The sequence below is a fragment of the Carcharodon carcharias genome, chromosome 14 (assembly GCF_017639515.1).
Source record: "Carcharodon carcharias isolate sCarCar2 chromosome 14, sCarCar2.pri, whole genome shotgun sequence".
Lineage (NCBI taxonomy): Eukaryota > Metazoa > Chordata > Chondrichthyes > Lamniformes > Lamnidae > Carcharodon > Carcharodon carcharias.
The window spans coordinates 76712756-76736738 of NC_054480.1; the positions used below are offsets into that span (position 1 = coordinate 76712756).

The 23983-nt window shown below is 42.7% G+C and overlaps 1 protein-coding gene across 1 annotated transcript in view; it reads left to right on the forward strand.

The window, feature by feature from the left end:
- The window catches only part of rtf2 (replication termination factor 2), a 171458-nt gene that overhangs the window by 120968 nt on the left and 26507 nt on the right, over positions 1-23983 (forward strand). The window contains exon 6 of the mRNA XM_041204081.1: positions 18294-18407. Coding sequence (XP_041060015.1) covers positions 18294-18407 — 114 coding nt within the window. The remainder of the gene's footprint in view (positions 1-18293; positions 18408-23983) is intronic.

Here is a 23983-nt window from a genome sequence, read left to right on the forward strand (position 1 = left end):
CATCTCCCCCTCATCAAAAAATCAAGCTCTGACTCTACCATCCTTGCAAACTACCGCTCCACTTTCACCCTCCCTTTCCTCTTATAGTCTTTGAACATGTTGTCACCTCCCAAATCTGCACCCATCTTTACTGAAACTCCATGTTTAAATCCTTACAACCTGGTTTCTGTCCCTGACACAGTACTGAAATGACATCCTAAGTAACTGTGACAAAGGTAAATTACCCCTCCTTGTCCTTCCCGACCTGTCTGCAGCCTTTGGCATGGTTGACCATACCATCCTCCTCCAATGCCTCTCCACTGTCGTCCAGCTGGTGAGACTGCATTTGTCTGTTCCATTCTTATTTATCTAATTGTAGCCAGAGTATCAGTTGCAACATCTTATCTTCCTGATCCTGCACCATTCCCCCTGGTCTATGCTTGGACTCCTCCTATTTCTCTATCTTAATTTATATCCCAGAGTAATAAAGGAAGTGGCCTTGGAAATATTGGATGGATTGGTGGTCATCTTCCAAAGTTCTATGGACTCTGGAACAGTTCCTGCAGATTTGAGGGTGGCAAATGTAACCCCACTATTTAAAAAGGCGGGAGATCAAAAACAGAGAATTACAGACCAGTTCACCTAACATCAGTAGTGGGGAAAATGCTAGAGTCTATTATAAAGGACTTGGTAACAGAACACTTGGAAAGCATTAACGTGATTAGACAAAGTCGGCATGGGTTTATGAAAGGGAAATCATGTTTAACTAATCTACAGAAGTTTTTTGAGGATGTAACTAGTAGAATAGATAAAGGAGAACCAGTGGATGTGGTGTATTTAGATTTCAAGAACACTTTTGATAAGGTCCCACTTAAGAGGCTCGTGGGCAAAATTAAAGCACATGGGATGGGGGGGGTGGGGGTGTGTAATATACTGGCATGGATTGAGAATTGGCTGACAGACCAGAAACAGAGAGTGGGAATAAATGGGTATTTTTCCAGGTGGCAGGCGGTGACTAGTGGTGTACCGCAGGGATCAGTGCTGGGACGTTTGCTGTTTGTAGTGTACATTAATGATTTAGATGTGAATATAGAAGGTATGATTAGTAAGTTCGCTGATGACATGAAAATTGGTGGCATTGTAAATCGTGAGGAGGAAAGCCTTAGATTACAAGATGATATAGATGGGTTGGTAACATGGGCAGAGCAGTGGCAAATGAAATGTAATCCTGAACTGAGAGGTGATACATTTTGGGAGGACTAACACGAATGAGTGGTAGGACCCTAGGAAGTACAGAGGATCAGAGGGTCCTTGGTGTACATGTCCATTGATGTCCAGCAGCATAGATAGCTAAGGTGGTTAAGAAGGCATTTGGAATACTTGCCTTTATTAGCCGAGGCATAGAATATAAGAGTAGGGAGGTTATGTTGGAGCTGTATAAAATGCTAGTTAGGCCACAGCTGGAGAAATGTGTGCAATTCTGGTCATCACACTATAGGAAGGATGTGATTACTTGAAGAAGGTGCAGAGAAGATTCATGAGGATGTTGCCTGGGCTGGAGTGTTTTAGCAATGAAGAGAGACTGGATAGGCTAGAGTTGTTTTTCTTAGATCAGAGGCAGAGGGGGGATCTTTAGAGGTATACAAAATTATGAGTGGCATAGACATGGTAGATAGGAAGAAACTTTTCCCCTTAGTGGAGGTGTCAACCAGAGGGCATAGATTTAAAGTAAGGGGCAGGAGGGAATTTGAGGAAAATTTTTTTCACCCAGAGGGTGGTTGGAATCTGGAACACATTGCCTGAGGGGGTGGTAGAGGCAGGAATCCTCAAAACATATAAGGAGTATTTAGATGAGCACTTGAAATGCCATAGCGTACAGGGCTAGGGGCCAAGTGCTGGAAATGGGATTAGATTAGATAGGCGCTTGATGGCTGGCACAGACGTGATGGGCCGAAGGGCCTGTTTCTGTGCTGTATAACTCCATGACACAAAACTGAGCAGAGTTGTGAGGAGGATGTAAGGAGGCTTCAGGGCAATTTAGACAAGTTGAGTGTTGGGGTAAACACATGGCAGATGCAGTATAATGTGGATAAATGTGAAGTTATACGCTTTGGTGTAAAAAACAGAAAGGCAGAGTATTATTTAAATGGTGATATATTGGGGAATATGGACATACAAAGAGATGTGGGTGTCCTTGTATACCAGTCAATGAAAGTAAACAGGCAGGTGCAGCAAGCAATTAGGAAGGGAAATGCTATGTTGGCCTTCATTGCAAGAGGATTTGAGTTCAGAAGTAGAGATATCTTACTGCAGTTATACAAGGCCTTGGTGAGACAACACCTGGAGTATTGCGTGCAATTTTGGTCTCCCTACCCAAGAAAGCATATACTTGCCATAGGGGAGTGCAGCGAAAGTTCACTAGGCTGATACCGGGGATGGCAGAATTGTCTTTTGAGGAGAGATTGGTTTGATTGGGCCTGTATTCACTAGAGTTTAGAAGATTGAGAGGGGATCTGATTGAAACGTATAAAATTCAAACAAGGCTAGACAGACTATATGCAGGAGGATGTTTCCCCTGTGGGGATCCTAGAAACAGGGGCCACAGTCTCAGGGTACAGGGCAGGTCATTTAGGACTGAGATGAAAAATTTCTTCACTCGGAGGGTGGTCAACCTGTGGAAGCCCCTACCACAGAAGGCTGTGGAGGCTGTGTCACTCAGTATATTCAGGAAATAAATTTATAATTTTTTGGTTATTAGGGGTATCAAGGGGTATGGAGAGAAAGCGGGAATATGGCGTTGAGATAGAGGATCAGCCATGATCATATTGAAAGGCGGAGCAGGCTCGAAGGGCCGAATGGCCTACTCCTGCTCCTAGTTTCTATGTTTATACATGCATGCTACCTGCCCCCCACTGACAGTATCTGAAAGGACAGCATTACTTTTCACTGTACACTGACAACACTAGACTTTACCTCATCACCACCTCTCTTGAATCCTCCATTGTCGGTAAATTATCGGACTGCTTATCTGATATTCAGTACTGGATGAGCAGAAATTTTCTCCTATTAAATGTTGTGAAGACTGAAGCCATTGTCTTTGGTCCCTGCTGCAAAGTCAGTTCCCTAGTTACCCACTCCATTCCTCTCCCAGGCAACAGCCTGAAGCTAAAGCAGATTGTTCTGCTGACAGGTCATAAACCAGAAATGTTAACTGTTTCTCTTTCCACGGATGTTGCCAGACTTGATGACTATTTCCAGCATTTTCTTGGCGTCATATATTACCCTGGGAAGAGCTTCTCACCACATATTGATTTCGTCACTAGGACCACCTTCCTAACATTACCCGACTCCACCCCGCCTCAGCTCATCTGCTGAAATGCTCATTCATCACTTTGTTTCCTCTAGACTTAAATATTCCAATGCACTCCTGGCTAGTCTCCCACATTCTACCATCTGTAAACTTGAGGTCATCCAAATCTTTACTGCCCATGTCATAACTCGCACCAAGTCTCTTCACCTATCAATCCTGTGCTTGCTGACCTCATTGGCTCCTGGTCAGGAAAGTCTTGATTTTAAAATTCTCATCCTTACTTTCAAATCCGTCCATGGCCTTGCCCTCTCCTATCTCTGTAATCTCCACCAGCCTCTTGAATCTCTGAGATATCAGTACTCTCCTAAACCTGGCCTCATAAGCACCTCCGATTTTAATCTCTCCTTTAGCCTTCAGCTGTCTAGGCTCTAAGCTCTGGAATTCCCTCCCTACACTACTCCGCCCCTCTATTTCACTTTCCCCCTTTGAGCGCTCCTTAAATTCTGCTTCTTCAATTAAACTTTTTTGTCCTCTGACCTAATATTTGTTTATGTGGCCCAGTGTCTTATTTTGTTTTATAATGCTCCTGTGAAGTGCCTTGGGATGCTTTATTATGTTAAAAAGCACTTTATAAATATAAAAACAAAAAACTGCGGATGCTGGAAATCCAAAACAAAAACAGAATTACCTGGAAAAACTCAGCAGGTCTGGCAGTATCGGCAGAGAGGAAAAAAGTTGACGTTTCGGGTCCTCATGACCCTTCAACAGAACTGAGTAAAATTAGGAGAGGGGTGAAATATAAGCTGGTTTAAGGTGGGGGCGGTGGGGTGGTGGGGGGAGAGAAGTTGGGGGGGTGGTGATTAAACACAGAGATAAAAACAAAAAACTGCAGGTGCTGGAAATCCAAAACAAAAATAGAATTACCTGGAAAAACTCGTTTATTGACTGTCACTTCTCTTCAAGAAGTGCCTACCTTGAAGAAGTACTGCTCCTCTCTCCGACCGGATTTCCATATCTCTCTTTTGCCTTGTTCATCTTCATTGCTTTCCATTTCTCTCCTGGTGTTTGATAAGGTGTTTACTAAAACCCACTTTCACAGCCATATTTCCTTTCTAATATCACCATCTTCAACACCTCTTTGTTCTTTTGTCTGTGACATCTTTTGATTATCTGCTCCTATCACTGCTTGCTTGTCCCTACAACCACAACCCCACCTCCCCCCTCCACAATCTCTCCCCCCCACCCCACCTTAAACCAGTCAACTTTTTTCTTCTCCGTCGATGCTGCCAGACCTGCTGAGTTTTTCCAGGTAATTCTGTTTTTACTTTATAAATATGTCTTCTTGTTGCACATAGGGCATTCGGCTCGATATTTGGGCCAGCTCATACAGGACACATCACTCTAACTCAGGCTTGTCAAATCCTTTTGTGCAAGAGGCCACATTTCAATTTTTTTCTCTCATAAGGGACAGATGAGCAAATTTTGAAAAGATAAGATTTGGGGCAACATTGAACATGAATTTCAAAAAAACTTTGAGGTATGAAGAAAAGAAACAACTTGCTGAGCAAAAATAAGGCAATGTCAAAGCATTAAATTGATGATTTAAAATGATGAGTAATTAATATTAGAGTGTGAGAGATCAAATTGTGTTTTTCCGGCTCTCTCTCAGTCTCTGGGTACTTATTCACTCACCCTTACCCACACCCAATCCCACTGTGTGAGTTGGTGAGTGTGTTGGTGTGTGGGGGGTGAGGGTGAGTGCGAACTCTGAGACGGAGTGAGCCAGACTCTCTCTTGCACGCACATGCAGTCTCTCATACACACTCACACACACACTTGCTCACACGTTCTCTTGCTCACTCATACACTTTTTGTTCTCTCTCTCTGTCTCTAACATGCGCACTCCCACTCACGCACGCACGCACCCAACCACACACAAAGTGTCTCGCTGACTTAGGCACGTGTGCGTGCTCTCACTCGCACTCAGGCATACACGCGCTCTCACCAGCAGCCAGCCTCTTCTTCTCCCCCACCAGCAGCGTATCTTTTCTTCACCACCAGCACCACTCCCCACCCCCCGCAGCCTGCCAGCAGCCAGTCTCTTTCCCCCACCTGGTGGTTGCTTACTCCCTCCTGCTCGCAGCCACATTTCCACACTCTTGGAACGCCCCCCCCAACCGGCTTGGCAGCCACTCCCACCCCCTCTCCTCTCTGCCATGTGGAAACATCCTCCTGGTATCCAAGTCCCTTCAGAATTTTAAATGTTTCAATAAGACCACCTCCTATTCTTCTGAACTCCAATGGGTATAGGCCCAGCCTGTTTAACCTTTCATAGGATAAGCCCTTCATCCCAGACATCCACCTAAGAGGGCAGGCAGAGCCTCCAGGAAATGTCCTGGCTTGCCATGCCCGCCTCAGAGAAACACCCAAATGGTGGGCTCCATTTGGGGTGGCAGGTACGTGATTAAGTCAGACCTGCTGCCCTGGACACAGATCAGAGGCGGCCACAAGGGCTGCCGAGGCATGCTGTTTAAAAGGCGCATCTAAGCTTTCTGGCACTACAACCTAATTGTTTTGTTAAACATTAGGCCCTCTTTCCCTCACCCCTCACATATCTTCATCCCTCCACTCACGACCCATACATGCCAATCCATGATAACCCATTGCACCCCCCACCCACCCCCATGGCAACTCCTCCTTATAGCTCCAATGGTATAATGGTGAGGTGAGAGTGACTGCCCTTGACGTCAAGTCAACATTTGACCTAATGTGGCATCAAGGAGCCCTAGCAAAACTGAAGTCAATGGGAATCGGGGAAAGCTCTTCACAGGTTGGAGTCATACCTAGCACAGAGGAAAATGGTTGTAGTTGTTTGGAGGTCAATCATCTCAGTTCCAGGATGTTGCTGCAAGAGTTCCTCAGGGTGGTGGCCTTGGCTCAACCATCTTCAGCTGCTTCATCAATGACCTTCCCTCCATCATAAGGTCAGAAGGGGGGATGTTCCCTGATGATTTTATAATTTCATCACCATTCGTGACTCATCAGATATAGAAACAGTCCCTGTCCTTATGTAGCAAGTCCTGGACAACATCCAGGCTTGGGTTGCTAAGTGACATTTGTGCCACACAATGGCCATCTCCAACAAGAGAGGATCTAACCCTTGACATTACCATCACTGGATCTTCCACTATCAATATTCTGCGGGGTTACCATTGACCAGAAACAACTGTGGCTGCAAAAGCAGGTCAGAAGCTGGGAATTCTGTGGAGATTAACTCACCCCTGCCTCCCTAAAGCCAGTCCACCTTCTACAAGGGTCAAGTCAAGAGTGTGATGGAATACTGCCCACTTGCCTGGATAAGCTCCAACAACACTCAAGAAGCATCCAGGACAAAGCAGCCCCCTCTACTACCGACGCACAGTAGCAGCAGTGTGTACCATCTACAAGATGGACTACAGCAGCTCACCAAGGCTCACCTTCCAACCTGTGACCTCTACTGCCTGGAAGGACAAGGGGTGCATTAGAGCATCACCAAGCCACACACCATCCTGACTTGGAACTATATCACTATTCCTTTACTGCCACTGGGTCAAAATCCTGGAATTTCTTTTCTAACAGCACTGTGGGTGTACCTACACTGCATTGACTGTAGCAGTTCAAGAAGGCAGCTCCCCACCGCCTTCTCAAGGGCAATGAGGGATGGGCAATAAATGCTGCCCCAGCCAGCGAAGCCCGCATCCCATGAATGAATAAATTAAAACACATCATTGAATATATCTGTTTCTCAAATAAAAGCTGTGAAATCTGACAGTCCTTTGAATGAATTATTGATACCTCAGTTCACTGATGCAAGATCAATTTGAAGGATATTGAGCAGCCAGAGATGGAAAGTTTATTATAAAAACAGAAAATTCTAGAAATAATCAGGCCACATAGCATCTGTGGAGAGACAGAGTTACCATTTCAGTTTTGATCTTTGAATGAAAGGTCATCGATCTGAAATGTTAACTATTTATCGCTCCACAGATGTGATAAACCTGCTAAGTATTTTTGTCATTTTCTGTTTTTATGTCAGATTTCCAGCATCTGCAGTTATTTTGCTTTTGGAAAATTTATTTTTGATTAAAATGTTCTTGGACAGGTTCCCATTCTCCAAATGTAAACATTAAAGCACTGAATGACGTATAAACAAAGGCACTACAAGACACGTTGAAGAGTGTGTTGAATTCTTATTCAAAACACTGGCTATAATAGATTCTCCAAGAAACAGAACAAAAGACAATATGGTGGAAAAGCATGTCCTGGGAAAGTAGTTTTGGCTTGTCTGTTAAGGGGCTATCAGCTGTGTTTATCACAGCTGTGTATCTCTGAACATTATCGTCAAGTCAATTTTTAGAACGTTTGGTTCAGTGATCTGAGATTAATGTTGATATTGGAGCTCAAGTGCTGATTTTTATCATTTGTGTTTACATTCATTTCAGGGAATGGAACAACTTACTGTAAAAGCTTCTGTGTTTTATTTCATTTAACCCCTTCAGTTACTGCAACCATGTTTGCAGTTTCCTTGCTACATGCAGCAGATCCTCACAGAACACTGCAATGAGGTGTGGTTCTGCAAGTTCTCCAATGATGGCGCTAAATCAGCAGCAGGGTCCAAGGGCACCACAGTTATTATATGGCAGGCCTGATTCAGACACTCACCAACCTAGGTTGCTTAAATTTTAGAGGGTCATGCTTATGGGGTATTACATGTACTGCAGAGCAAATTCTGTGTTAAAATACCCCATTGCTCAATGAAATTTCATCCACTCCCCTGGCCATTTTCTCAAGCTAAACCAGACTGTTTGCAATTTGAGTGACACATTCGAGCATCAGCTGAGTTTCTGACTACATGCTTTCTGTCACAAAAACTACTTCCCTGCAATGTCGTTTGCCTCCAACTCTACCTCTGCCTATCCTATCACTGAAACCTCCCATTCTCACATCCAGACTGAATTATTCCAATACTCTTGTGATCCGCCCCCCACCCCCTTAAGCATTACCCAAGAACCTGTTGTTCGTATTGTATCCCACGTTAGATTCTGCTCACTTAGCATTCCAGTAATTGCTGATAGGGGATAAATTCCTAGTCCCCAACATCTCGAATTTAGAATTCTCATCCAAGTGTTTAAATTCAGAGCTGCAGTAGAAGTTTGGACCTTCTCACACAGTGTGTCTTATGTTGATGTAATGCCTTTCATGACCTCAGTGCCCCTAAACACTTCACTGCCAATGAAGAACTATTGAGATGTGGTTACTGTTGTGATGAAGGAAAACATGACAAGCAAATTCTGCATAAAATCAGTGGGAAAGAAAATTAGGTGTTGTAAGATGGGTGGGAAATCTGCCACCACCCAGAGTCCATCATGCAGAGCAGTATAAAATTTCTCCTGGAGAATCTGGGCTCACCTATGAAGGATGTCTTGGCTGGGGTATTCAAAAACCTTCAGCCTCCACTTAGTTGTGTTGTCCAGTCCCTTTGGGAGTACGAGATGAGTGATGATCAGTGTAGAGGACAAGAGAAGAATCTTAAAAATAAAAATAATGAGCCAAACCTTCCAGTCTCTGGATAGTCCGAGATTGGACATAGGACTGAAGGTGCGTGATAGGACTCTCTGGAAGTCCTGACATGTGGATCTAGGTAGAAATTTCCTGGGAAGTTTAAACTTCTGATGGGCAATTCCCCTGCTCCCTGGGATCCTCTGAAAGTTTCTGATTTTGAACTGGAGTTGGGGACTTTGGACAGTTCTGCAGTTTTTACCTGGATGGTTATCCAGCAAATGTAAGACAAGGTTAAGATGTAGTCTAACACCTTACACAACTGACGCTCACCCCAATCACCTGCCCTCGAGCACTCAACTATCACTTGACCATTTGACTACTCCTCAGCCCAATCGGAATACCCTCCTGCCCTGACCCAACTACCACCCAACTACTCATTCCTTCACCTATCCACCTACCCACCTCATCACTGCTCCAACGGAGTTCCCCGAGGGATGCTGCTCTGTACACTTCTTTGACAGCCGTGATCGGGACATCCCAGAAGAAATGTGCAGCAGGTTGGATTGTGTGAATCTTCGAATGCAGCAATAATCTGCATGTCATCACTGCTGTTCGGAAGATTCGAACAAGGAGCAAGAGTAGGCCATTCAGCCCCTTAAGCCTGCTCCGCCATTTAATAAGATCACAACTGATCTGATAGTAACCTGAAATCTGCATCACACCTACCCCTGATAACCTAGCACCCCCTTGCTTACCAAGAATCTATCCACCTCTGCCTTATAAATATTCAAATACTCTGCTTCCACCATCTTCTCAGGAAGAGTGTTCCAAAGATTCACGATCATCTGAGTGAAAAAATTTCACCTAATCTCTGTTTTAACTGGGCAACCCCTTATTTTTAAACAGTGACCCCTAGTTCTAGACTTTTCCACAAGAGGAAACATCCTCTCCACATCCACCCTGTCAAGACCCCTCAGGAATTTATATGTTTCAATCAAGTCGCCTCTTACTCTTCTAAACTCCAGCAGATACAAGCCTCATCTGTCCAACCTTTCCTCCTAAGACAGCCCACCCATTCCAGGTATTAGTCTGGTAAACCTTCCCTGAACTGCTTTCATTGCATTTACGTCCTTCCTCAAATAAGTTGATCAATCCTGGTACACAGTACTCCAAATGTGGTCTCACTAGTGCCCTGTACAACTGAAGTATAGCCTCCCTACTTTTGTATTCAATTCCCCTTAAAATAAATGATAAAATTTTATTAGCTTTCCTAATTACTTGCTGTACTTGCATACTAGCCTTTTGTGATTCATGCACCAAGACACTCAGATCCCTCTGCACCTCAGAACCCTGCAATCTCTCACTGTTTTGAAATTGTGCTTCTCTTTTATTCTTCCTGCCAAAATGATAATTTCACATTTCCCTACATTATACTCCATTTGCCAGGTCTTTGCCTGCTCACTTAACCTATCTGTTTCTTTTTGTCCTCTTCAGAACTTGGTTTCCTACCTATCTTTAAGTCATCAGCAGATTTGGCAACAGTCCTTTCATCCAAGTCATTTATATAAATTGTGAGCAGTTGAGGTCCCAGCAATCACCCCTGTGACACACCACTCGTTACATTGACCCATTTATGCCTACTCTCTGCTTCCTGTTAGCCAGCCAATCTTCTATCCATGCCAATATGTTACCCCCTATACCATGAGCTTTTATTTTCTGCAGTAACCTTTGATGTGGCACTTTATCACATGCCTTCTGGAAATCTAAGTACAGTATATCCACTGGTTCCCCTTTATGCACAGCACATGTTACTTCCTCAAAGAACTCCAATAAGTTGGCTAAACATGATTTCCATTTCACAAAACTATGTTGAATGTGCCTGATGACCGTGAGTTTATCCAAGTGCCCTGTTATAACTTCTTTAATAATAGCTTCTAACATTTTCCCTACAACAGATGTTAAACTAACTGGTCTGTAGTTTTCCGCTTTCAAGAAGAAAGAACAGCACATGAACAGGCCCTTCAGCCCTCCAAGCCTGCGCCGATCATATTGCCTGTCAAACTATAACATTTTGCACTTCTGGGGTCTGTATCCCTCTATTCCCACCCTATTCATGTATTTGTCAAGCTGCCTTTTAAACACCACTATCGTACCTGCTTCCACCACCTCCTCTAGCAGCGAATTCCAGAGACTCACTACCCTCTGTGTAAAAAAACTTTCCCCGCACATCTCCTCTAAAGTTTTCTCCTCTCACCTTAAATCTATGTCCCCTAGTAACTGACTCTTCCACCCTGGGAAAAAGCTTCTGACTATCTACTCTGTCCATGCCACTCATAATTTTGTAAACTTCCATCAAGTCGCCCCTCAATCTCCATTGCTCTAGTGAGAACAATCCAAGTTTCTCCAATCTCTCCTCATAGCTAATAAACTCCAGACCAGGCAGCATCCTGGCAGACCTTCTCTGCACCCTCTCCAACACCACCATACCTTCTGGTAATGTGGCGACCAGAATTGCAGGAATATTCCAAGTGTGGCCTAACCAAGGTTCTATACAGCTGCAGCATGACTTCCCAGCTTTTATATTCAATACATATGCCTTCCTGACTACCTTGTCCACCTGCATTGCCACTTTCAGTGACCTGTGGACCTGTACACTCAGATCCCTCTGCTCGTCGATGCACTTAAGGGTTCTGCCATTTACTGTATAATTCCTGCCTGTATTAGACCTTCCAAAGTGCATTACCTTGCATTTGTCCGGATTAAACTCCATCTGCCGTTCTCTGCCCAAGTCTCCAACTGATCTATATCCCGTTATATCTTTTGACAATCCTCTTCACTATCTGCAACTCCTCCAACCTTAATGTCATCTGCAAACTTACTAATTAGCCCCGTTACATTTTCCTCCAAATCATTTATGTATACTACAAACAGCAAAGATCCCAGCACTGATCCCTGTGGAACACCACTAGTCACAGCTCTCCATTCAGAAAAGCACCCTTCCACTGCTACCCTTTGTCTCCTATGACCAAGCCAATTCTGTATCCATCTTGCTAGCTCTCCTCTGATCCTGTGCAACTTTACCTTCTGTACCAATCTGCCATGAGGGGCCTTGTCAAAAGCCTTACTGAAATCCATGTAGATAACATCCACTGCCCTTCCATCGTCGATCATCTTTGTCACTTCCTCGAAAAACTCGATCAAATTAGTGAGACATGACCTCCCCTTCACAAAACCATGCTGCCTCTCACTAATATGCCCGTTTGCTTCCAAATGGTAGTAAATCCTGTCACGAAGTATCTTCTCCAATAATTTCCCTACCACTGACATAAGGCTCACCGGCCTGTAATTTCCTGGATTATCTCTGCTACCCTTGTTAAACGATGGAACAACATTGGCCGTTCTCCAGTCCTCTGGGATCTCACCCGTAGCCAATGAAGATACAAAGATTTCTGTCAAGGCCCCAGCAATCTCCTCCCTTGCCTCCCTCAGTCTCCCTTTTTAAATAATGAGTTACATTTGGTAGCTTACAATCCAATGGGACCTTCCTGAATCTAGGGAGTTTTGGAAAATTAAAATCAATGCATCAACTATCTCACTAGACACTTCTTTTAAGACCCTAGGATGAAGTCCATCAGCACATAGGGCACTTGTCAGCCTGCAGCTCCAACAATTTACTCAGTACCACTTCTTTGGTGCCTGTAATTTTCCTGACTTCCCTCCCCACTTCCATTTCCTAGTCAGGCCAATTAAATATGTTTGAAACAATGAAGTTGTAGAATTGTACAGCACAGAGATCATTCAACCTACTTGGTCTGTTTCTTCTCTACATTAACCACCTAGCCTAATTACATCCTTGTTCACCATATTCTCTTCCAAATTGCTATCTCATTTTCTGTTGAAAGAATTAATGAACTCTGCACTTGCAATGTTCGCTTTCCAACCACTTGTGTGAAGAAATTTTTTCCATCTTTTCATTTAATACTTTGTGTAACCACCTTCAATTTGAGCCCTCTAAATACTCCAAAAGCAAAATATTGTGATGCTGAAAATCTGAAATAAAAACAGTGCTGGAAATAGTCAGCAGGTCAGGCAATATCTGTGCAGAAAGAAACAGAGTTAACATTTCATCAGAACTGGAAAAGTTAGAGTTGTAAAAGTTTGTGGACAAATGCAGAGGCAGCAAAATGGGGGGAGGGGAGAACACAAAAGGAAAGATTTGTGATGGGTGCAAAGCAGAACCAATTACATGACAAAAGGAATGAAGGTGCAAGACAAAACAAAATGGTAATGGGACAAGAAAAGTAACAGAAGATAGAGGAGGTATAAATGAGCATGGCAGAATCATTACCGGTAGCTGCTGTCCAATGAACAATGGGAGCAGTCGTTATGATCTCAAATTGTTGTAGTTATTGTTGAATCTGGAAGGCTTAGTTGAAAAATAAGATGCTGATCGTCAAACTCCCGTTGAGCTTCATTAGACAGTTTGGGAGACCTAGAGTGATGCGTTCAAAATGGGAGTGGAGTAGAGAAGTAAAATAACAAGGGACTAGAAACTAAGTCATGCCTGTTTTCTGAACAAACTTGCCCCTACAAAACAGTCACCCAAACTCTGATCTCCCCAGTGAAGAGGAAGACCACGTTGTAATCAGTAAATACACTGTAATAAATTAAAAGAAGTACAAATAAATTTCTGTTTCAACTGGAAGGAATGTAGATGCCTTGGATAGTAAGAAGGGAGAAAGTAAAAGGGCAGTTGCATCTGTTGCACATGCATGAGGAGGTGCCGGGATAGGGGAGTTCATGTTAGGGCTGATTGAAGAGTGAAATCATGTATGGCTAGTTATCATATCCTATTATAACCCTTCACAATTGAAGAAAGATGAGAGAGGGGAAACAAAGAACTAAGGCCAGTTAGCCTGACATCAGTTGCAAAATTTCCTCTAAGCTGCATGGGTGTGCAGCCACGCAGCAAGGGACAAACAGGCAGTGCACAAAGAAGTGATCCTTTTAAGATGTGTCCATCTGCAGCTGTGTGGCTATCTTAAAGATTCTGATGAAAGGTCACAGAACTGAAATGTTGACTCAATTTCTCTCTCCAAAGATGCTGCCAGACCTGCTGAGCATTTCGAGCAGTTTCTGTTTTTATTTATGAAAATGAAATTATGCTTGACAAATCTATTTGAGTTTTGTGAAAATGTAGATGAGGGAGAAATCAATGGATGTAGTATTGTGCATTTTCAAAAGGTATTTAATTAGGTATGGGGTATGGTAGCATAGTGGTTATATTACTGGCGTAGTAATCCAGAGGCTTGAGCTAATCATCCAGACAAGCGAGTTCAAATTCACCATGACATCTGGGGAATTCAAATTCAATTAATGGAATAAATCTAGAATAAAAAGCCAGTTTTGGTAATGGCAACCATCAAATTACTGAAGTGTTGTAAAAACACATCTCGTTCACTAATGAGGGAAGGAAATCTGCTGTAATAAAAACAAAAAAACTGCGGATGCTGGAAATCCAAAACAAAAACAGAATTACCTGAAAAAACTCAGCAGGTCTGGCAACATCGGTGGAGAAGAAAAGAGTTGACGTTTCTCGTCCTCCTGACCCTTCGACAGAACTTGAGTGAATCCAAGAAAGGGGTGAAATATAAGCTGGTTTAAGGTGTGCTGGAGGGGTAGGGGTGTTTAGGTGGGGGGAGAGAAGTGGAGGGGGTTGGTGTGGTTGTAGGGACAAACAAGCAGAGATAGAAGCAGATCATCAAAAGATGTCACAGACAACAGAACAAAAGAACACATAGGTGTTAAAGTTGGTGATATTATCTAAACGAATGTGCTAATTAGGAATGGATGGTAAGGCACTCAAGGTATAGCTCTAGTGGAGGTGGGGCGAGCATAAAAGATTTAAAAATATTTAAAAATAATGGAAATAGGTGGGAAAAGAAAAATCTATATAATTTATTGGAAAAAACAAAAGGAAGGGGGAAGAAATCTGCTGTACTTAGCCAGTTAGGCCTATATGTGACTCCAGACCCACAGCAATGTGATTGACGCTGAACTGCCCTCTTAAATAGCTGAGGAAGCCACTCTGTTTTATTGAGGAAGGCAATTCACCACGACATTGCCAACTGCAATTAGAGATGATTTTTTTTGTCAAGTACCACACGAGGTTGTTACACAAGAATTAAGGCTCGTGAGATTGGGGGGTAATATATTAGCTTGGTGTGAGGTTTGGTTAGCAGACAGAAAACAGTCATTTTCAGTTAGCAGCTTCTAACTAGTGGGAACCACAAGGATCAGTGCTCAAGCCTCAGCTATTTACAAGCTATCAGTGACTTAGATGAAGAAACCAAGTATAATGTATCAAAGTTTGTGACTATCTCAAACTAGTTATGCTGTAAAGAAAGTGCAAAGAAGCTGGAAAAGTATATAGTCCGGTTAATTAAGTAGGCAAGAATGTGACAGGTGGAGTGTAATTTGGGAAGATAAGAAATTATCCACTTTGATAAGAAGAATAGAAAAGCAGAGTATTTTCTGAAAAGTGAGGCAAGTAAACATTAGTATGTGGAGGGACTTGGGTGTCTTTGTACTAGACTCACAAGAAGTTAACATGCAGATAAAGCATTAGGAAGGCAAACGGTATGAAGACCTTTATTGCAAATGGAGTCTAAGAGTAAGGAAACTTTATTGCAGTTGGATAGGATCTTGGTGAGACCACACCAGGTGAGTATTGTGAACAGTTTTAGTCTTCTTATCTAACGAAGGATGTAATTGTCTTGGAGGGGATGCAATGAAGTTTCACTAGATTGATTCCTGGGATGAGACAGTTTCCTATGAAAGAAAGATTTGCATTTATATAGTGCCTTTCACAACCACTGTAAGTTCCATAGCATTTTTATCATCAATTAAGCACTTTTGAAGCGTAGTCACTGTTATAATGTAGGAAATGTGCCAGCTAATTTGTGCAGAGCAAGCTTTCACAAACAACAATGTGATACTCTGTTTCTGTGATGTTGATTGAGGGATAAATATTGGCCATGGGGAGGGAAGGTTGAGAGGAGATTTGATAGAGATGTTCAAAATCATGAGCGGTTCACACAGAGTGAATGGAAAAAAAATTGTTTCCATTGGCAGAAGGGGGCAAGAACCAGAAGGCACAGATTTAAGGTGATTGGCAAAGAGCCAAAGATGACATGAATAAAAACTTCATGCAGCAAATGGTGAGGATCTGGAATGCACTCCTGAGAGGGTGATGGAGGCAGACTCAATCAAGGATTTCAAAATAGAATTGGATAAGCACCTTAAAAGAGAAAATTTGCAAAACTTTGGGAAAGGGTGAGGGAGGGAGACAAGATGAATTGATTTTGCAGAGAACTGATGCAAACTCAACAGGCTGACTGGCCTCCTGTAGGAGAGATTGAGTGGAATGAACCTATGGTCTCTGGAGTTTAGAAGAATTAGAGGTGATCTTGTTGAAATGTATAATATTCTTAGAAAACTTGACAAGGTAGATACTGAGAAGCTGTTTTCCCTGGGTGGGAAATCTAGAATTAGGAGTCAAAGATTTGGTGACTTAGATAAGTGGATGTAGTGTAATCAGGTTAAAATTCAGCCATTTAGGACTGAGATGGGAAATTTCTTCACTTGGAGGTTGAAAATCTTTGGAATGCCCTACCTCGGAGAGCTATGGATGCTCAGTTGTTGAAGATATTCAAGACAAAGGGAATCAAGATATGTGGGAGTATGGTGGGAAAGTAGAGTTTAGGTAGGAGATCAGCTGTGCCCTGATTAAATGGTGGGGCAGGCTCAAGGTACTATATAGCCTACGCCTCCTATTTCTTGCATTAATATATTGAAAAGCTTTACTATGTCACTCCATAACCTCTTCAACTCTGGTGGGGAAAAGCCCTAACTTGTCAAATGTCTCTTCATAACCGTAACCCTTGGTAATATTCCAGTGAATCTGCACTACAACTTTTCATTTGTTTTTATATTGTTTCTGCATTGAAGTGTCCAAAGCTGCACACAATCTACCAATTGCAGTCCAACTAAAGACTTGTATGAGTTTATCACTAATTTTGTTTTGTGCACCCTTATATGTGTGGCTCTCAAGTTGAGGTTTGTGGATCCCTCTGGATCCTTAGAAACTTTCCAGGGAGTCTATAAAATGCGAACGGGACCCATTGCTGTGATGTTGCTGTTCGGGTGCGTGCTGTGGGTTCTTATTTTGACTTTCTTCCTTTGCTCAAATAGCACAGCTGAGAGCTTGTGCAACAGGAAGGTCGATGTCAGGCCCAGGGATCTGATAAAAGCAAAAAACTGTGAATGCTGGAAATCCAAAACAAAAACAAAAATACCTGGAACAACTCAGCAGCTCTGACAGCATCTGCGGAGAGGAGCACAGTTAACGTTTTGAGTCCGAATGACCCTTTAACAGAACTGTTCTGCTGAGGGTCATTCGGACTCGAAATGTTAACTGTGCTCCTCTCCGCAGATGCTGCCAGACCTGCTGAGTTTTTCCAGGTATTTTTGTTTTTGCCAGGGATCTGATGCATTGGCAGAGCGAGTTATTGGTAAGCGATCGCTGGGCAGGCACTGGACCAAAAAAGGTCTGGAAATGGGCAAATAACTGGATTAACAGGGCCTCAGCTGATTGAGAATCCCGAGGGAGGAGACAGGACGCCCCAGAGTCACTGTGAATGGATTCACAAGTCTGGGGGAGATAGGAAGGAGCCACAATACCAGGCTTGTCCAGCAGCTGGAATGATCATCAAGCTAAGCTTCATTCACTAAGTGTTGCAGCTGGTTCTGTGAATTGATGCCTACTAAAGCAGTGATCCCAGTTACTGGAAGTGACGCAATGATGGAAATGCAGCATGCCAAGTTATGTATCAGTGGTATTCCAGTACAGGCAGGCTTAGCAAACAAAACTTCAAGACTATCCCTTTAACAAACCTAACTGAGTGTAAGTTTAAGGATATTTCTTTATACTATGCTGTACTGTAACAAGCAAACTGAATATACAATGACCTAAAATTACAAAAATTGGCCATCTTCTTTTGTTGACATGTGTCCAATCATGCTTTGACTGTGTCTGTGTATTGTGGTCTGCGTAAATGCAGTTGGAGCCTATAAATTGCTATTCTCAACTGGCTTGTTCTGAGTGGCTGATTGTTTGCTTAGTTTGTAGAAGAAAGTTGCGTGCAGGTGTTAGGAAGTCAGAATCAAAATAAATGCAAGATTAACATAAGGGCTCATCAAGTATGTTTTTGTAAAACATTCTAACTACAGTCAGACACATTTCTATCCCCCTTAGATGCTTGAAATAATAATGCAAGTGTTGGGTTTCTTTGATCGCATAACTAAATGTTTTTGCTCACTTGGGCTAATAAGACCACTTGTGGTATTTATATGGCTGGTCGGTGAAATAAATATTTTAATTCATTTTTTCCTTTTTCTTTAGTGTGGGGAATCTTTCAAAGAAGATGATGTGATTGTACTGAATGGAAGTAAAGAGGAAATAGCAGAACTTCAAAGAAAAATGGAGGAAAGAAAACTCAAAGCCAAACTGTTGAAGGTAAGAAATCAAAAGGTAAAAACATAGTGTAGAGAAAAGAGCCACCATGGTCCATGGAGTCTCCGCTAAGCTCAGTTATTTAAGTTTTCTTACTACTGATTATCCAACTAGCCTTGTCTGACCTTGCGACCATTTTAGGGATTCCTGATGTAATATTGTGTTTGCCATTTTATCCTTTTAAACACAGCCATCTTTCTTTTTGATCATATTGCAGAAGTATATGTGTATTGAGTGGTGATGTCCTAAGTTGTGTTCTCTTCAATTCTTTAATAAGCAAGGACTGAACCGGTCCAGACCCCATTCCCTAGCATAAACCATGGGATCATGATTTTAGATAAGTGGACCTAAAAGCAAGACTTTGTTTTAGATTCTGAAGGAAGAGGGGGGAAAGTATAATCTGGAGAAAAAAGTGGTACAACAACAATATGAATTTTTACAATACTCCACATGCAAGGGTTTTACAATTAGGAGGTAAGAAGCATACGAATTTATATATGAACCTACAAAACAGGAGCAGAAGTAGGCCATGAATGCCAAGCAGTAGGTATATTAAGTTCCTGTTTTAAGTTGCCTCATTTTAATTTATTTGACTTTAATGTCATTTAATGGGGCTCTTAGCGTCAGGATTTCTGTTTTAGTGTCATTTTATGCCAGGCAGATGTAGCATCAGATGAATTAATTGGTACTATTTTGGAGTATCCTTTCCTGCTCGCCACTTCTCTTCCAGTTGCTGTCTCTCTCCCAGCCGCCATCTCTTTCTCCTGCTCACCATTTCCTTTGCCAAGCCCTCCCGCTCACTGTACCCTCCGGCTCGTCAACCCTTACGCTACCCGGCCTCCCGCTTGCCGCTTCCCTTCCTGACTCCCCCACTCACAGCTCCTCTCGCTCCTTCACTTATTTCCTCCCTCTTGCTGTCCCTCTCCCAAGCTAAATGAACAAAAGGTATTGGAAGCAGAGCCTTTAAATATTTTTAAGGCAGAGGTAGATAGATTCTTGATAAGCAAGGAGGTGGAAGGTTATTGGAGTAGTTGGGAATGTGGAGAAGAGGCTATGATCTTATTCAATGGCGGAGCAGGCTCAAAGAGCTGAGTGGCCTACTCCTGTTCCTAGTTTGTATGTTCATATATTATTAAGGAGCATTATTATAAACCCTCTCAGAAGGGCAGTAATAACAATAGTTTCAAATGATGTAAAGAAAATCAGACTGAGATGGGGAACATGATGGTCATCAGCTCAGATAGGTCAAAGGAGAAAGTGGTGAGCTTGACATAAGGTTAGTGGGGGGACATTGAGGAAGAAGTGTGAAATATACAAGGGGTAGAGTACCTAAAAAGTGTACAGCTGGGGCTAGAGGGATCTGAGGAGGTAGAGGTGATAGATTGAATGCCATGTGTTTTAGGGTTCAAAAAGCCTCACGGACTCTTCACATTTGGTGTCTTGAGGCAAAAAACATTTGGAGGATGCAATGGGAGATTGATTAGAGCGGACAACATAAATTGAAATCTTTTTTCCAAATCCACAATATCTAATCTAAAGTTTACATCTACAAATTACGTTTATATAGCCACGTTAGGGTAATGAAACATCCCAAGGTGCTTCACAGAAGCATTATAAAAGAAAAGGTATGACAGGAGACATGAGATATTGGTTCCATTAAACAAAAGCTTGGCCAAAGAGGTAGGTTTTAAGAAGTGCCTCAAAGGGAAAAAGTGAGATAGAGATGTGGGGAGGTATAAAAGGGTATTCCACAACTTTAGGGCCTAGGACACTGAAATCGTGGCCACCAATGTTGGAGCGATTAAAATCTGGAATGTTCAAGTGATTAGAATTAGAGGAGGGCAGATATTTACAAGCTTTGTGGGGCTGAAAGAGATGAGAGGTATGGAGGAATGAGGCTGTGAAGAGATTTGAAAACAATGATGAAAATTTTAAAATTAAGGAGTTGCTTGACTGAGTGCCAGTGTAGATCAGCGAGCACAAGGGTGATTAGGGAATGGGACTTGTTGCAAGTTAAGACATGGGCAGCAGAGTTTTGGATGACCTGAAGCTTACAGAGGGTAGAATGTGGGTGATCAGGAATGCTTTCCATGAAAAAGATACATTGGAGATTTTATTGTCAATGCATGCCTGAACTCTGCTTCTACTATTGTTTGTTTGCAACTAATTTTAATGGATAGTTATTCTATTATAGTTTTCATCCAGTGCATATGTTGCAGCTTCAGCTTTAAACTGTGTTGTAAAGTAGTTAGTTAAACAGCATTTAGTTAAGATGTGAAAGGCATGGAGTGGAAATCACAAGGTGGCTTCACACTAACTGCTCCCTGTGCAGAAACAAGTTTTAAAAAGTTCATTTTCACCGTGTCAGTTTGTATTTTTGGTATTATGTTTGACTTCTGGTGTGATTTTTGAACAGGCTACTGGCCACATCCCTGACAAAGGGCACAAATTTGCCCTTGGTGGGCGTGCGGGCCCCACTGGCTCGGCGGCGGGCAGACAGCTGACCCCCACCACCGAAACGGGGCCCGCTGCCATTTTGAGTGGGCAGGCCCATTAAGGCCCGCCCAGCAGCCTGCCTGACAGGAAGCGCTATGTGCTTCCTGTGCGGGGGGCGGGGTTGGAGAGAGGGAATCCCCAGCATGCGCGGGAAAGAACGCACTGCTCCCTAAGACTAAGTGCTGTCTCAGGGAGATTAGTAGCAGTCTAAAAAACTTTAAAATTAGAGAAATGAAAGTATTATTAACATGTCCCCCTCATGTGACAATGTCACACGAGATGGGACATGTTAATAAATATAACATTACATTTATTAAAGTTTTTAAAAAGGAACATGAAACCTCATCCTGCCAGTGGATGAGATTTCATGTATTATCAGAAGCCCACTGGGGCTCCTGGCCTCCTGGCCTGCCTGTCAGCCTTAGGTTGGACGGGCAGGGCCTTTAATTACTTTAAGTACTCTGTCAATGGCCTCAATTGGCTGATTTCACTGTCCGCCCGCCTTCCTGAAAATTTAAAGGGACCGGGATGACGTCGGGGATTCCTCCCGACGTCATCCCGCATCATTTTCCCGTCGGCGAGCGGGCCCCACCCCCAAATCACCGACGGAAAGTTCTGGCCAATGTGTAAACTGCACAAAGATAGCCTCACTTGCTTGCTAGTCTTTTTGTAGCAAAAACATTGCAGACTGTGAACAGTTAAAAGGTAGTAGTGTCAGCTCTGTCCAGCATCAACTCATGTTTTGCCTCAAGTACCACATCCAAAACACACATTTTCCGTTAAACCTTTGAGGGCTGTTGTAGAATTCAGTTATTCCAATCTGCTGCTGATCTTGCTTTCAGTATGAACCAACTGTATATGGGCCCACTTAACCTTCCATGTAAAAACATAACCACACAACATCCTGTCTGAGAATTATGATATGCGGCAGCAAGCCACTTTCTCTAATACAAGCATGGAAAAAATGTGCACTGGTATTGTGGACATGCAGATATATTTTCCAAGGCAGGAAGTGTAGTGGAAATGATTTATGTAAATGAGACAGTTCACAACATCTTGGAAGAGATGTGATATCATAGGACTATCATGATTGGATTCCCTCTTGTAACCTAGTAACAATGATGAAGTCTCATTCTAGATATAGTTACTCTCATGTTTTGAATAAAATTGATGTTAAACCCTACCTTGGATGACTCCAACAACAGTCATTAACAACACCTCGAATACAAGAACATTAGAGGAAGCAGAGCAAACAAAGTGTATGTTTTAGTATCACTGAGTTTAAATCTATTAAAAAGCATTGAGCAAGCTCGTAGGGATTCACTCTCTTGGACTAGAATAAGAAAGCAAATATTTGAAGGGGTAGATAGAGTTAAAGTTTGGGGAAAAATTACTGGTAAATGAAGAGTTGGTTTTGTTCTGAATTACTTACTGTCTTTTAAAAAACAGGAAACAATTATTTTTGAACAATTCTGTTAAGTTTCATTTCTGACAAAGGGTCTACATATAAGAATTTAGCCAGTCACTTGTCATCTGAGATCCTGATGAGCTTACTGTGTATTTCTTTAACTGTCTGTTTTATTTCATTCATTTCTTAGAAGTTATCAAATTCAGAATCTTTGAACTTTTATAAGTGTTTGATAGGGTAGTGGATTGCAGCTTGGAAGTTGGCCTGTTATAATGCACAATGAGAATTAAATGTTTAAAAATTGAATATCAAAGGAAATACAAAGACTAATATGCTGTAGAGATCAAGGCCTGGATTTGTTGGCTGCATGGGGTTCATGCCCACCAGCTGTTGGTACTGATCCTGTTGTAACTTTCATTGCCAGACCCTGGAATTTGGGGTGGAGCTTCATGTGTTGGAATAGCCTCGGATTGGGAGGGAAAATAGCATGCTGCTGCAGGATTTAAAGACTGCCAACAGCTTAACGGGGCAAGCATCAACATTGTTATGAATTTTGTAAACCCGACACACACTAAAAAAGAGTGGAGTGCTTTCCTATTGGTGTAATTAATAGCACTGAACAATGGAGTATTGAGGACTGCATGAATACACAACAACAACAGCAACTTATATTTAAATAATGCCTTTAACATAATGAAACGTCCCAAGGTGGTTCACAGGAGCAATATAAAACAAAATATGACACTGAGCCACAAAGGTGACATTAGGTCAGGTGACCAAGTGCTTGGTCAAAGAGTTAGCTTTTAAGAACTGTCTTAAAGGAAGAAAGTGAGGTAGAGGGTCGGAGATGTGTGGGGAGGGAATTCCAGAGCTTGCTTGCCACCTTGAACTGCTGCAGTTCATGTGGTGTAGGTACACCCACAGTGCTATTAGGGAGGGAGTTCCAGAATTTTGACCCAGCGACAGTGAAGGAACAGTGATATATTTCCAAGTCAGGATGGTGAGTAACTTGGAGGGGATTTCCATGTGGTGGCGTTCCCTACTATCTGCTGCCTTTGTCCTTCTACATGGTACTGGTCGTGGGTTTGAAAGGTACTGTCGAAGGAGCCTTAGTGAATTCCTGCAGTGCACCTTGTAGATGGTACACACTGCTGCTACTGTGCATCGGTGGTGGAGGGAGTGAATGTTTGTGAATGTGGTGCCAAACAAGTAGGCTGCTTTGTCCTGGATGGTGTCAAGCGTCTTAAGTGTTGTGGGAGCTGCACTCATCCAGGCAAGTGGGGAATATTCCATCACACTACTGAGTTGTGCATTGTAGAAGGTGGACAGGTTTGGGGAGTCAGGAGGTGAGTTACTCGTCGCAGGATTCCTAGTCTCTGACCTGCTCTTGTAGCCATAGTATTTATAAGGCTAGCCCAGTTCAGTTTTGGTCAATGGTAACCCTCAGGATGTTGATAGTGGGGGGATTCAGTGATTGTCATGCCATTGAACGTCAAGGGGTGATGGGTAGATTCTCTCTTGTTGGAGACAGTCATTGCCTGACACTTGGTGGCGCGAATGTTACTTGCCACTTGTCAGCCCAAGCCTGGATATTGTCTAGGCCTTGCCGCATCTGGCCATGGACTACTTCAGTATCTGAATTGCGAATGGTACTGAACATTGTGCAATCATTGGC